The 15954-nt window shown below is 40.9% G+C and overlaps 2 protein-coding genes and 1 long non-coding RNA gene across 8 annotated transcripts in view; 1 reads left to right on the top strand and 2 right to left on the bottom strand.

The window, feature by feature from the left end:
- Positions 1-2458: 2458 nt before the first annotated feature.
- Positions 2459-13699, top strand: tfg (trafficking from ER to golgi regulator). Of its 5 annotated transcripts, none has more exons than XM_083537116.1 (8): positions 2459-2618; positions 5396-5583; positions 5772-5855; positions 9175-9321; positions 10047-10193; positions 11037-11183; positions 12517-12606; positions 12769-13699. In XM_083537116.1, the coding sequence occupies exons 2-8, from the start codon at positions 5400-5402 to the stop codon at positions 13155-13157; spliced, it is 1188 nt and encodes a 395-aa protein (XP_083393242.1). In that variant the 5' UTR covers positions 2459-2618; positions 5396-5399; the 3' UTR covers positions 13158-13699. The 5 variants fall into 5 exon arrangements, with proteins under 5 accessions (XP_083393242.1, XP_083393239.1, XP_083393243.1 ...); XM_083537113.1 differs by having other exon boundaries at positions 12766-13699; XM_083537117.1 differs by having other exon boundaries at positions 2461-2618; positions 5399-5583.
- LOC310723788 lies at positions 7378-9154 on the bottom strand. Its single transcript, XR_014532769.1, has 2 exons — positions 7639-9154; positions 7378-7542 (listed from the first exon to the last, which is right to left on the bottom strand). It is a non-coding gene; the product is annotated as an uncharacterized lncRNA (long non-coding RNA).
- abi3bpa (ABI family, member 3 (NESH) binding protein a) overlaps positions 13242-15954 on the bottom strand; it is a 47844-nt gene continuing 45131 nt past the window's right edge. For both annotated transcript variants that reach the window (XM_083536924.1, XM_083536925.1), the window contains one exon: positions 13242-15896. In XM_083536924.1, the coding sequence (XP_083393050.1) occupies positions 15781-15896 (116 nt within the window). In that variant the 3' untranslated portion in view covers positions 13242-15780. The remainder of the gene's footprint in view (positions 15897-15954) is intronic.

Here is a 15954-nt window from a genome sequence, read left to right as displayed (position 1 = left end):
GCATGTGAGGAAGGCTCACATGGTCAGAATAGCAGACGTGGTGATGCATATGGTGAGAATAGCACCCGTTGCACAGTTTCCTCCTTTCTGGCGTCTCCATCCTCAGCATTCTCCTATCTATATAACCAATGTCCCTCCTCTTTACATGTCCAAACCATTTCAACCTCGCCTCCCTCACCTTGTATCCAAAACGTCCTACAGGCGCTGTCCCTCTAATAAACTCATTTCTAATCCTGTCCATCGTCATCAATTTTAATAAAAATCTCAACATCTTCAGCTCTGCTACCTCCAGCTCCACCTCCTGTCTTTTACTCAATGCCACTGTCTCTAAACCATACAACATCTCAGGTCTCACCACAGTCTTATAAACTTTCACTCTTCTCCACCCACTCCACCCTGCCTGCACTCTTTTCTTCACTTCTCTAACACACTCTCCATTACTTTGCACTGTTGGCACCAGGTACCTGATTTCCTCTACCTTCTCCACCTCTTCTCCCTGCAACCACACCACCCCACTGCCCCCCCTCTAATTCACACACATGTACTCTGTCCTTACTCCTACTGACTTTCATTCCCCTTCTCTCCAACACGTACCTCCACCTCTCCAGGCTCTTCTCAACCTTCTCCCTACTCTCACCACAAATCACAATATCATCCGTAAACATCATAGTCCATGGAGACTCCTGTCTGTCCTCATCTGTCAACTTGTCCATCACCACTGCAAACAGGAAAGGGCTCAAAACCGATCCTTGATGCAGTCCAACCTCCACCTTGAACCAGTCTGTCATTCTTACTGCACACTTCACTGCTGTCACACTGTCCTCATACATGTCCTGCACCACCCTCACATAGTTCTCTGCCACACCTGACTTCCTCATACAATACCACAACTCCTCTCACGGCACCCTGTCATACGCTTTCTCTAAATCCACAAACACACAATGCAACTCCTTCTGGCCTTCTCTTTACTTCTCCATCAACATACTTAAAGCAAATAAGGCATCTGTGGTGCTCTTCCTCGGCATGAAACCATACTGTTGCTCACAGATGGTCACCTCTTCTCTCAGTCTGGCTTCCACTACTCTTTCCCATAACTTCATGGTGTGACTGTCAACTTAATTCCCCTGTAGTTACTGCAGGTCTGTACATCTCCCTTATGCTTAAAGATCAGTACCAGCACACTCCTTCTCCATTCCTCAGGCATCCTCTTAGCTTCCAATATCCTGTTAAACAACCTGGTTAAAAACTTCACTGCCATCTCTCCTAAACATCTCCATGATTCTACTGGTATGTCATCGGGTCCTACCGACTTTCCACTCTTCATCCTCTTAATCACTGCTCTCACTTCCTCCTTACTAATCCTATTTACTTCCTGCTTCACCATCTTTACACCATTCTACCTTCTCTCTCATTTTCCTAATTCATCAGCTGCTCAAAATACTCCCTCCATCTTCTCAACACACTCGCCTCACTAGTCAACACATTTCCATCTCCATCCTTCATTGCTTTAACTTGCAGCACATCCTTCCCAGCTCAGTATCTCTACCTGGCCAATCGGTACAAATCATTTTCTTCTTCCTTAGTGTCTAACTTCTCATACAGTTTTTATTTGTCACATATACATTACAGCACAGTGAAATTTGTTCTTTGCATATCCCTGGGTGCTCAGAAGCTGGGGGTCAGAGTGCAGGGTCAACCATGATACGGTGCCCCTGGAGCAGGGTTAAGGGCCTTGTTTAAGGGCCCAACAGTGGCAGCTTGGCGATACCGGGGCTTGAACCCCCGACCTTTCGATCAGTAACCCAGCACCTTAACCACTGAGCTACAACTCCTCATATGCCTTTTCTTTTGCTTTTGCCACAAGCGATTTATAAGAATAAACATACAGACTTACCTAGACATTCAAGTGCAATGGGCACTAATAACCTCCTCGGTTACCATAGCAACGAAACAAACAGACCACATACTTATAGGCTTGTGACGCTTTATAGGCTTGTGACGCTTTAACCCTCACCAAACACAATCTAAACATTTTTAAGTGCAATGCCAAATTGTTTTCGGACCTTTCCGATAACTAAAAAGTCATTGTAGGTTTTCAGACAACGATAAGGCTTTACACGCGTCTGGATACGATACTTCAGGTAAACGATTAATGTTCCGAGTAAAAATGTTGTCGCATCTATGTCTGATTCAAGGGTCCGGTAATTCCACATTATCATCTATATTTAGCTAAGTATGTACATTAGTGTCTTTAAAATCCAATTATGTTCCCTCTACTAGCTTTCCATTTGAAAGACACTTTCTACGGATATCAATTCAGAGACAAGGAACACACAGCACTTCTTTTTTTCCTTTCTCTTTTTTTAAGGTGTTTGATCATGCACAAAGGTGCTTGGTGTGGTCCCGCAGTCGTGTGTCTAATCAGTCAATTCTGTAAGAGTATGATAATCCAATCATGCTCATCAGGGTGATCGAGTCCACTGCGCATGTGCGGCTGTGTATGCCACGTACAGGTCGAGTCACTTCCGGATGTGTAGTGCTACTCGGAGCTAGTCCAGTGGAGACTGGTTCTACCAAAACACTGTTTACCGCTGCGGGATCAACAGCAAAAACTCCAGGTACAACACTGCTATTATAATGTAGAAAAGTGTACGATTGTGTCCGCAGTCACACGTGAATCTTTAGCATGTCACGTGTTTAAAACACGGGCTGCGCTACTTGGAACCGCTGAGTCTTCCTAGCTAAGTGTTAGCATCAGTTTAGCCTCTGGAAAGTGGGGCAAACAAAAAATAAAGCCGTTTGGGGCAAATTGTAAGTGTTTTATTATTCACGATTTGTTGTTTATTGCTTGAAAAAGCTTCGTGTTCATGTTCTTAGAAAACACTATTGAGATCCCTTTTTGTTTTTTCGTCGACGCCGGCAGAGATGAGCTGAGGAGTCTCTTTGTGGCAGGAAGTTTCCGTGACAGCTGGTGGGCTGTAATTCTTTCCACACCTGTTTTCCAAGAGTTCTCCTGTGTCGTAAATGGTTGGGAGCCGCGCGTGCGTTCCTTAATCTAAAGCGCTGATTGGCCGGCCGGCTCGAAATGACCGAAATACGGGTGTAAATGGGAAACAAGTCGTTGCTGAAGAGTGGCTCGCTATTTGTCAGAGAGAAAATGTCCTGCCAGCAACGCAGCGAAAATGGCGTGACGGTGTGCCGTCCGATTCCGAACACGCATTATTATCTATTTACCCGAATTAACTGTAAATACAGCTGGAAACTGTGTTGGGGGACCTTTTAGGAAGGTTTCTATAAGGTTTTTGATTGTATCAAAGGTCTTTTTGTTACTTATAGATAATGAGTAGCTGTAATGGAAGCGCGACCGAGCCTCGCCCATGTCACTGTCAGAAAGTCAACACCAACTTGGAAATGGTGTTGGAGTGGATTGTTGTAGGTGATCATAGGTTAAAGAAGAGTTTTTTTCTATATCCAGACCCTGTGTTCAGAATCCTAATAGGATCCTGGTCCCTGAGTCCATGACATGTTTTCTAAACAGGACCCTGATCTTTGTTTGGCTGTTTATTAATTTAGACTTAAACATACTTTATTGATCCAGTGAGGGAATTTATTGTGTTACACAAACAGTAGTGGGGGGGATCCCAAATTTCTACTGTTCATTTATGTATTTCTGTCACTCCTATCACTGTAATCACCACCTACAGGTTTCATTTCCTACATCAGAGTTGGTGCAAGCGGCCAAAGTCTCTCCTGAGAAGCCAAATCATTCCTCCTGCTCTGACCCTTAGACTCCTCTGTGGCATTACTGTTAGTGCTCACTCTGTAGTGCTCCTGAAGCCAGGGACAGACTTGACTCAGATTACCAGGCTCCTAATTAAAGGGTTTGCTTTCCTGTCTTTTATTTCACCGGACTCTTCTGCGTATCCGATTCCATTCAATTAGGGTCACCAGGCGGCTTGCCATGGCCATCAGAGAGGAACAGGCTCGGGAGGTGCAGGATTAACCCTTCGAAGACCTTTGAAATTGTGAAGTCGTTCTTTTACAAAGAATGACTGATTAATCGATCTATCAGTTTATTCACCCCAGAGGGAAATTCACAGATTACAGTGTCAGAGAGAGTAAAAAGTATACTAAAAGCAATTTACATTACTACGGAAGTCTTAAGAGGCCGTACATTTCATAATTCTTTTTAGTTTTCTAGTTATCACATCTTTTAATTTTTAATGATCTTGACACAACATTGTTTCCTCGCAATCAGTACTTCATTTTTCTGCGTGTTATAACGGCAGCGTTATTATCCGTGATGCTGCCTCTCGAACATGCTCTTATGCCGAATACGCAGCAAAAACGAAGTACAGATCACGAGGAATGTTCTAGATGCTGCGTCATGGATAACACGTGGACTCGAGCGGGCTCTAATGTCAAATACACAGAGAAAGTACTGATTACCAGGAAACAATGTTATGTCTAGATCGTGAGAAAACAACTTTTGTTATGTCGTGATCAGGAGAACAAATTATATAATGCATTGCCTATTAGAACTTCCATACATTATAGATGAAGGATAACAAGGGAATATATATATATACACACAGTGTATAAAGGAGTATACAAAGAAGAAACTTACACGGTGTGTACAGACAAATGTAGATCTCTTGAACAGTCTGTTAGACTTTTGACAACTTAATTGACCGTAGTCACTAACGTTCGCACGCACATTCTCTTGTATGTGTAAATGTATGAACTAAAGGGAGTTTAATACATTACAGCGCTGGGGGGAAAAAGATTTTCTGTCTGAGATTTTTTATTTTTTTTTTCTTTCTTTTTCTTTTCATAGTTTAAATCATAGTTACCCAGTGGACCAGCAGGTTTAACAACATGTAAAATGATAAAAAAAAAAAAATCTAAATAGACTTTTGCAAAACATATTATTTCACATGTTCTTTAAACTTAAGTTAAATCAAGAAGTCAGGCCCAAATTGAACTTTTAATTACATATATTTATGATGCGTGAAAACCCCGGATTGTAAAAACGGAGAGCGTAAATATTCAAATATTTCCACCAGCTGTTTTCTGTATTTTTGTTGTGTGTGAGGGGAAAAACAGGGGTTTTCTTAAGACAAAAAAAGGCCAAACAGATGTCTTCTGTTCTTACACATGCAAATGTGGGATTGAAGAAAGGTTTGATTCAGCACTTTTTACCCATTTTTTCCATTGTTTTGGCAAGTGAGATTTTATTGCTATAAAATTACAATGTGTCTCCAATTATCTCTAGCAATAAATTAATACTTATCTTTTTATTTTTTATTTTTAAACAGTCAGTTCAGGGTGAGTTACGACTCAAATTTAAAAATGTATATGCTCCGTAAAACTTCATTTGTCTTGTGTGTTTTAGCAGTATGAATGGGCAGCTGGACCTGAGTGGGAAGCTGATCATCAAGGCTCAGCTGGGTGACGATATCCGCCGCATCCCCATCCACAATGAAGACATCACCTACGATGAGCTCCTGCTCATGATGCAGCGCGTTTTCCGCGGCCAGCTCCAGAGCAGCGACGAAGTCACCATCAAATACAAGGATGAAGGTGTTCATGCACACGTAGTCTGAACATAATACTTAACTTAATCTAATACATTCACTAGTGCATTTTACATGGCAAGAGTTCTGCGGCAATACCGTTGGAGTGATTCTGATCATTATTCCTCAACAGATATGGAAAAGTAGTCATATGAGTTTATCCTCTGTGGTTCATGATTTTTGTTTCTGTTGCAGATGATGACCATATCACCATCTTTGACAGCTCTGATTTGTCCTTTGCCATCCAGTGCAGCAGAATATTAAAGCTCACTCTGTTCGGTAAGTTATGGTCTGTGAGCTTTGGTTTTTATGACTCGACTTATACCTGCGTAGTCGTACATATACCTTTCCTAAACTGCTCAAGTTTTAAAAATAGAACCGACGACAATAAATACAACTGAACTGCAGTCACATTTCTGATCCCAGTTTTATATATATATATTTATATATATATATATATATATATATATATATATATATATATATATATATATATATATATATATATATATATATATATATATATAGACCATGGGACCACATGTTGTATTGAGTTTTAAGGGCTTAAAACAGCAGTGCTGTTGTATAAACAGATAATCCCTCTCCAGCTGTGAGGAATAAATGACCCGACATTAATCCCTTCTTGAAAGCGTTGGCTTTGTATTTTGTTTTAAGAGAACGCAACTGGAGGCACGAGTACGAATGAATGAATTTGTCGAGAAATCCACTGATCTTCATAACGAAACGTTGTGGATGTGCATTTTTGTTAGGATTCTAACAACAAAAAGGGCTCCATTATACTTATCCTGATCATTTCAATAATATTTCGAACTAAGCAATTATTTTGACGTGAAACACTTGTTAACGTGACTTCAGAGAACCCATTTGGGGTTTTACTGCTGACTCGGAGAACAAATAAAGACAGCAGTCAGCTCCTGAAATATTGGCATGCTTGGTTTTTGGGTAATTTGGTGAAAAAAAAAAAATCAATTTTTGCTTAATTAACCATTTAAAATGCAAAAATATGCAGACTTTGAATTGGATTTTCTTTCATTCTTATTTTGCTCTGCACTTAATAGCCAAAGTAGCCACGTCTCCCCTATAATGTTTTATGAGTTTTAAGAACAAACAGCAATAAATCTAAGGCCACTCCTAAATGCAGAATGTCTCCAGATCACCGGTTTTCAGCGAGAAGTGCTTGTGATGTCAAAAACTTAATTCTTTGGTCATTAAACTATATATGAATTCTGGATCATTGTTCTGTTGAAATATTCAACCATGACCCTCTGTCTAAGAATCCGCCAAGTGTTTAATGGCATCCATGATAAACCTTGAATCCTAGGTTCATTGGACCTTTTGGTGGAGGGAAAAAACATTTCAGCAACATCCCAGGTTCTCTCCACTCTGTTCAACATTAGTTTATTACTAGTTTTACTATTTGAACCCAAATCATATTCACTGTTTGTTAGCAGAAAGCTTTATTTTTGTGTTCTCTCACCACAGAACCCAGTTTCAGTCAGTGGTCCAGTAGACACTTAATTTTTGTGGCTAGATGATAAAAAAAAAAAAAAAGGCTTTCTGTTGCCATTACTTCTGAATGGAATAGAAACATTTGGTGATTTGGCTTTCTGCTGTAAACCTCTGGGGGAAAATCATTACTAACCAAAACCATAGAAATTAAAATCAGAAGGACACTCAATTAATACTGTGTAGAGTCTTGTTGTGCTTTCAAAACAGTTTTGGTGGCAAAAAAAACTTTATGATTTTTGTTGGAATAACCGCATTATGCAATTCCTGTAGATTTGTTTTCCAGGTCTGCTTTAATACTGCGAATCTCCAGTTGAATTCAGACCGGGAAGGCCACTGATTAACCAGTTTCAAGCTGCATTTTCTTTGTCATGATGGAATTAGACTTTAGAAGATGGTGGCTTGTGGCCATAAAGAATGCATGTGGATAGCAATAATACTTTAGTAGAATCCGGATCGTTTTTGTTTTTTAATTGCGCCATTCTGAGCGAACTCTAAAGACGTTTTCTGTGTGAAAATCTCAGATCAGCAATACCCAGAGCAGCTCCTCTAGCACCAACAATAAAGGGCATGACAACGCCCACCACACCCATTCTGATGGTCTATGTGATCATAACCCGAACCTGCTGGCTCGTATCCGGTGCCACAGTTGGCTCTTGGATAATTGCATGTGTGAGAAATTGTTCAGTGAGTGTATTTATTATATATTATGGCCAGCATTAACAAGTGAATGCTTACACGTTATTATTCAGTAACGTAGCTCAATATTCGCCATGGCCATCTTAGAGTTGATAAGAATTCATTAGTTAGAATATATTTTCTAGTCAGTCATTGCTTCCTGAATTAATTATTTAATGTTTGTGAACAAAATGTTTTCGCTTGGCAGATCTAGTCAAGTGATTTTTGAGAGCTTTTCCTATACAATCGTCTTTAACACAATTCAGTACGACACTGCCCAGCTGCAGGATTGCTAATCAAGAGATATAATGATAAAAAAAAAATGAGAACACTGATGTGTTCAGAAAGCAAAATAGGGACCAGAACATATATGATTAAGGCAAGTGAATGGTGGCGGTTATTACTTCGTTTGCATTGCAAGTTCTTTCACACGCTGTATTGTGCGACTGAATCCTACATTAAACCTGTAACCTTAGATTATATAAGTAGCAGAACATGCTGTTATAGGAAAATAATCAACAATGGGGTGGTGTAAAGCTGGATCAGTGTGTAGTCTGCCTGAATGAGCTGCTGTTGCAGAAACAAGACCGTATTAGGACCAGCTTATTAGACTGGACCTGTGAGTTGAATTACAGTTGGGATTACTGTCAGGGCTGCTGTTAATTCATGCATGGGTCATTCACTTTTCCATACTGAGCTCCATTTAAAATCATGGATGTTTGGATGCAGTCTGGTGAAAAAAGAGTGTATCCATGGCAGTGCATTTAATCAAAGACAGAACTGCAGCAGTGCTTCGTTTTACTCTAAAATGTAAATGTCCACCAGGGGGAGCCATAGCACTCATTGTGCAGAGGTACAAATCGGAAAGTGTTTAGGCTCCATTCGGATGGTAATGACATCTTGGCTTAAAAACCCACTTGTTACAGCTAGTTGCATAAGTGTGACTTGGTTCACTCTTGCATACGGTCTGCATGTACGTGTGTGGGCATTTTCTTGCAGCCATTGTCCAAAGATCAATTCTTTTCAGCCAGATGATGTGATTTCCTGTCGGAGGTTTTTGGTTGCAACCCTGAATCTTTCTGCCAGAGGGGTCATAAACTGAGGCGACAGAGAACATTGGGAGGGAAGGAAGATATGGGGAGAGGTGTATTGTGCAGGCCAAGCTTGTAGCGCTTGACTGCTGGCCTGTGGCTTTTCAACCTCACGTGCATGAATGTGTACCAAACGTGTGAGTAAGAGACCGGGACTGCACTGAGTGGGTGTGTCAAGGAGCCTCGTGCTCATTTGCAAATTGCAAAACAGGGTAGTCTTGTTTTTTTTTTTTGTTGTTGTTTTTTTCCGTTGTGCTCCACATATGCACCTTTCCCACTGAGGAAAATGAGTGTTTTTACAGTGAACGGGCAGCCGCGGCCGCTGGAATCGTCTCAGGTCAAGCACCTGCGCAAGGAGCTGATCCAGCTGAGGAACAGAATCAACAGCCTGCTGGACAGCCTGGAGCCTCCCTCAGAGCCTGCACTGGAGAGTAACAACCCTGAGACTGGTATACCACAATAAATGAGTCTTTCATACACACCCATGTCACACACAAGCTGGGAAATCTGTCTCTCAAAACACAACTAGAGAACATATTTACGCAAGAAGCTTCATCTGTAATAGTTCCTTTATAAAGACCATATTGCATCCTAGCTAATGATTTTGAAACCTGCCGAAATGATTCGGTATACATTTTAGTCAAATGTGCACTTATTCACAATACGTCCTCTACATTTCTTTAAGAACACAAAGATTAGGGTTTTTTTCTTAACTTGTGTTAACAGCCTCCCTAACCAGCCATGAGAACGGTTTCAGTTTCATTTCTTTTCTCGTTTGGAAATCGGTCTGGAAAATAATTCAAATTAATTAAATGTAAATGTTTGGATAACATTTTGTTCAAAGTGTTAATTTCCTTTAAGACTGGAGCCTTTTGGGACATGCGCGTCATTATAGCCACTGAATAACAAATTAGCTCACGCCATGAAGCTATCCAGACCTTTTACAAGAAGCTGAGGGAGTGAGAGGGTTTGGCCAATAGTCTGTCATGGTGCTTTTATTTTTAGTGCATTAAGTTGCTTTGAGTAAACTGTGTACTCTAATGCCTTGTTGTGAAATAAAATTCACTCTCATATGTGTGGGGGTTATAGTTTTCTATTAATGCATATTAGTACAAACTAATCAAAGGTGTTACATAATACTTCATTTTTTTATGGCCTTGTGTTTGTCTTCTAGAATGTGTGGAAGCTGTAGATGGAGCAATGAGGCAGGCTCCGCCGGTCAGCGCTGCCAGCATGTCTGCCTTTGACCCCCTGAAGAACCAAGAAGAAGTCAGCAAGAATGTCATCTCAGCCTTTGGCCTGTCTGAAGAGCCTGGTCCTGGTATGGGTTTTTTTTTTTATTTTATTTTTTTATAGTTCTCCTCTGGAGTAGATTGTAATGGAACTGAATGGTCCTCTGTGGTACAAAACTATTATTTGTACTTTGGATTTTACATCATTGTATTAAGGACAAGTGGCTTAGATGCCCAGTTCACTTACGTTATTTTATTGTTGTTGGCTTACCCTTTGATCTTTTTGTTTTCTTTCCCATGATCAAGTCAGATCTGTAATTTTCTGTTCAAAGTTTAAATTTCAATTAACTCTATGTAGTTCTACAGAAGTATAAAATAATCAATATTTAGTGTCCTACATCAGAGAGCCACAGTTTCACACAAGACAATATTAGCCATGGACTCAAAATTAGCACAGGCTTTTCTTTTCTTTTTTTTTTTTTTTATTATTATTATTATTTATGTATTTTTGTAAATAAATAAAACAACCTGCATACTGCGAAAGTCAATAGAATGGTACACTGACCCGGTACCAGTCCGCAGCCCGGTGAACCCCTGCCCTACATGCATCTACATAGTTTAGACACCATGTGAGATTCAGCCACACATACAAGAGATGTTTCAATCTTCAGCCATTTTGATCTATTTTGAATAGTCATTATTTTCTGTTCATATACGCACTTTATGGTATCACTATACAGTACTTCTTCGTCTCTCTCTCTCTCTCTCTCTCTCTCTCTCTCTCTCTCTCTCTCTCTCTCTCTCTCTCTCTCTCTCTCTCTCTCTCTCTCTCTCTCTCTCTCTCTCTCTCTCTCTCTCTCTCTCTCTCTCTCTCTCTCTCTCTCTCTCTCTCTCTCTCTCTCTCTCTCTCTCTCTCTCTCTCTCTCTCACAGCTCCAGTTGTAGCTGCAGTGGAAGAGCGCTCTGGCACTCCTGACAGTATTAATTCATCCTCTTCTGCTGCACATCCTCCTGCTGGCACGGCTCAGGGTGCCCCACCTTACTCAGGGGTACAGCAGAATCCTGCTACAGGAATTGATGGTAAAACACACACACACTCACATACTAGAATGGTTTGTTTTCTTTTCCTAAAAATAATTTTTTAATATGGTTTTTGTAAACAGTTTTAAGATTAAAGTCTTTCTCTGGACTGCTGATCAGCGGCAAGCAATAAATATATAAGCGATAATTAAGCAAATACATTTTTTTAAATAAACATTAATCAGACAATAAACAATGTGTCTTGTTTCTACAAAGGCAAAAACCTTTCCACAAAGGTTTCCTTTATGAAACTCCTCCACCGTTTGGAAGGAATGTGTCTGTTTTAGGTACAAGTCCCAATTCAAGCTGGGTACAGACCTGAGCATTCAGACAAGTGTGGAAAATGCTCAGGAAGGAATCTGAGGGAAAAGGGCAGAGAGGAAATCTGGAAAGACTCTTGTATATTTTAGTTAGTGATATCCCGATGTTTGGCTGCGTAATGTCACACCTGCAAAAGTGTATGCACCCACAAAAGCGTGTCTGTGAACAAAACCGAGGTCAGAAACTTTGCAGAAGCGCCTTTGGAAATCCCCGGGTGTAAATAGAATCAGACTGTTACTCTCATTCTTTTAGTTTTCAAGAGAGAGGGGTTGCAGGAAATCAGATAGGGGGAAAAAAACAACCAAAACTGGTCAACTGAGCTACGCTGGTGAGGAGTGTCATGTTTTCCCTCCGTCATGTTGGATTTGGTTCTGCTTGGTTTCCACAGGGGCTCCCATGGCTGCTTAATCCAAGTGAGGAAACTGTTGTGTTGCTCATGGTTTCACAGTGTCATAACTCTTGGACCTTTGATGCTTTTCTGTGCTTTTTTTTTCTCCTTTTTTTTTTTTTAATATCAGTCCAGTGATCTGCCATATTTTGGAACACACACACATTTTTTCTCTTTTGTTACTTAGTGCTGTACACAAACACACCATGAACCCTCAATGACTTATCATTAAAAACTGTTATATTGCATACGTTCAGTTCCTCGTGTGTGGGTGGATTTGTGTGTCCTTTTTGATGTGTGTCCAGTTCTGCCTAACAGGACATGTTTGTTTGGATAGCTTTTATTTTCCCCGTCTTTTTCTTTCCTGTGTGTTGAGCATCTGGTCAGAACAACAGAACAACTTGCTGCTGGACATGTTGTTTTTTCGCAGTGTTTTTTGTGGACCAGTTAATCTTCTGAGATTGATTTGTATATTTTTGTGATATTCCAAGCCCCAACTTTAGTTTGAAGTAAAAACAGTGTAATGATCGCTTATCAGCGATCTTTGAATCCTTTAATGCTTTTTGAACGCTCATGTTGGCCTGATCAGTGTGCGAGATTCTGATGCGTTTGTCCGTTTCTCAGGTCAGATGTATCAGCAGTATCAAGCTCCAGGTGGATATCCTCCTCAGCAGCCAGCCGCTCCTCAGCAGCAGTATGGCATGCAGTACACAGGTAAATTTCCTCACCTCTACACTGATATATTACAGCCCACTGCAAGGAATGTGTAGACTAGTAGAGAATTTGGCTCTTTGGACAACAAATTCTTTATTTAATTTATTGCTCATTAAAATCTTTCCACTTTTTTTTTTTTTGTCTGTTTCTCACCTTCAGCAGGCTACACTACTCAGCCTGGTGGTCCTCAACCCCCTCCACCTCAGCAACAGTTCCAGAATTACCCCACCCCTACATCTCAGGCTGCTGCTCCTGGCTCCGCCCCTGGATTTAGTGGCCAGTCACAGGCTCCGCCCCCTCCCCAGCCCCAAGGTACAGGCCAGTACGCACCGCCTCAGTTTCCTCCTCAGACCTACACTTCCCAGGCCTCCCAGCAGCCAGCCAACTACAGCCTGCCACCCAATTCCCAACCGGCCCCAGGGTATCAGTCTCGTCCTGCATACACCCCGCCCCCAGGTGTGACCCCACCACCAGGGGGCTCCAATCCTTATGCTCGCAACCGCCCCCCTTACGGCCAGGGCTACACCCAGCCTGGCCCTGGCTACCGGTAAAAAAAAAAAAAAAAAAAACAGCTGAAGCACTAGAGTAGAACAGATCAAACCCCAACGCCCTGAGTTTGATGTTTTGTGTGTGTGTGTGTGTGTGTGTGTGTGTGTGTGTGTGTGTGTGAGAGAGAGAGAGAGAGAGAATGTAGAAGAATTGAATTTGCGTGTGGTGGCACAGATGAGACCAATTGATGTAGGAGTTGAGAGCTCTGTGTGTTGTTGGAGTGAGAACAACCTGTGCATGTGTGTTTTGGTGTGTTTTGGCGTGAGCGTTTTATTTTAACACTTGTCTACTCGTTGGTGTTATCGTGTGTTAAATCATGAGTCAGCTTTCTGTTGAAACACTAGATATAATCATAACTGAAGGAAAGTACCTTGTTAAATTCTCTCCCCCCATTCATTCTTTCCTTTTCGTCATTCCCTCTTTCCTGGTTTTTATTAATTACCTGACTGGCTATTTTCTCATTTTCAGTGGCCCAAGTCATTCTGTATAAACTGTAACATTTGTTTTCTGGAGGTGAATAAAGACTTTAAAACTAAATAACAAACGTTTTGATTAAGTGTCTGATGGATGGATGGATGGATGAAATTGGTATGTTCCACACGTTTTCCACCTCATTTCGTAGATTTTCTCATAAATGGGTGCCAACAATTTTTGCGAGGACCTACTCTGGTATGTATACAACTGGTGTAAAGAAACAGAGAAAAAAATATTTATTTCTTTTTTTTGCTTCTTCACATAGAAACACATAGAAACAATAAAAGTGATACATTTTCTAGCATTCGCTAAAAATCATTCGTGTCCAAAGCACCTTTTTAAATAGTGTTAATATTGCAATACACCTGACCCAATCTCCCAACAGCTGATCAACATTCAACATATCAACGTTTATCTTCATGGTAACATCTTATAATAAGTTTAAAAGCTGCGAGACTAAATAAGCATGAGGGTTTAATTTAGCGTATTCACATACACATCGATCAGAAATAACATTGACATTATAACATTATGACTGGTGAAATGAATAACACAGATCATCTCTTCATGGCACCTGTTAATGTGTAGGACATAGTCAGCAAGTGGACATTTGCTTTGCCCAAAGTTGATGTTTTAGCAGCAGGAAAAATGGTCAAGCGTAAGAATTTGAGCGAGTTTAACAAATTGTGATGTCTAGACGACTGGGTCGGAGCATCTCCAAAACTGCAGCTCTTGTGGGATGTTCCTGGTCTGCAGTGGTCAGTATCTATCAAAAGTGCTCCAAGGAAGGAACAGTGGTGAACCGGCGACAGGGTCATAGGCGGCCGAGGCACATTGATGCATGTTAGGAGCGAAGGATGGACCGTGTGGAATCTAACAGACGAGCTCCTGTAGCTCAAATAGCTGAAGAAGTTAATGCTGTTAATGCTCGACAGGTCAGAACTGTTTTGGCAGCAAAAGAGGACCAACACAATATTAGGCAGGTGGTTATAATGTTATGTCAGATCAGTGTACACATTGAATGCTAGAACCCAAGTTTTCCCAGCAACAAGATTGCCCAAATGGCATCACACTACACCTGAGGCCACCTTCTATTCCTTCCAAGTCCAGTTCGGATGCTCCTGTGCCAAATGTAGGTGCTTTTAGTGCTGGCAGGTTCCAGCATCGGTATTTTAAACGATCTGAAGCTACACAGCCTGATACACAGCAAACTGTGATGCACTGTGTGTACTGAAACTCTTCTATCATACCCAGCATTAACTGTTCCAGCAATTTTTGCAGCAGTAAGTACTCCATGGGATTGGACCAGACGCTTTAGCCTCCAGTCCCCACACATCAATAAGCTTAAGACACTCCCTGGTTGTTCCTTGGTTTTGGATCACTTATCATAGACCGAAACCACTACATACTGGCAACACCCCACCAGACTTGTCATTTTGGAGATGCTCCGACCCAGTCGTCTAGCCATTCCAATTTTCATGCTTCCAACAAATCAGCTTTGAGTCCCGACTGGTCACACGCTGTCTAATATATTTCACAAGTCGAAAGTTGCCAGATGATTAAAAAAGTTGACTAAGATAAGATCCTTTGCACCAGTCAGTGGTTTTAATGTTATTGCTGACCTGTGTATATTTGCCAAATGTGCTGCACCTATTTTGCAAAACTTGCAAAAGAGGACAACGCAAAACCATTTTCAATGTTGATTCTGGTAACGTGCATGTGTATTAGACCCAATGCATGAAATATCCTATCTCAGGTGTTTTATGTTTATTAATTACATCGATGCTTATTATGACCAATTCCCACCTTTTTTGCATATGTGACTACTTTTGCCAATTTGCCAGGAAACTACTGCGTATGTTATCCCAGGCATCTTGATAAATAATTTACATGTTTTAAACATTCAGGGAGCCTGCTACCCCGTACTGTCATAAACTCTGCTATTTCTCTACATGTCTGATAAATTTGTTCTGCATATAAATAGTATGAAGCATTTAATATGTGCCATTAGATACTGCGAATAATACACAATAGAACTTGTTTCCTTTCCTTTTTTTTCCTTTCTGTACATATTTATACATTGTCAGCTTCATCATCTATCACACAGTATACATTCTAAGCAGGGCACATCCTCAGAAAGCTTCAGCATTCCTACCATGACCCAGGAATGGGGACTCCACACTCATACCAGGCGACATAGTTGATCTGGGTGCTACCCCCAATCTTTCCAAACCTCACGGGCTCCTGGCGCATGGCCCGGAAAAAACCTGAAAAAGATACCAATTAAACATTTGTGCACTGGAAAAAGACAAATGCAGCCAATTC

Source organism: Silurus aristotelis, assembly GCF_946808225.1.
Source record: "Silurus aristotelis genome assembly, chromosome: 3".
Taxonomy (NCBI): domain Eukaryota; kingdom Metazoa; phylum Chordata; class Actinopteri; order Siluriformes; family Siluridae; genus Silurus; species Silurus aristotelis.
This window is presented reverse-complemented; position numbering and strand designations above follow the sequence as displayed.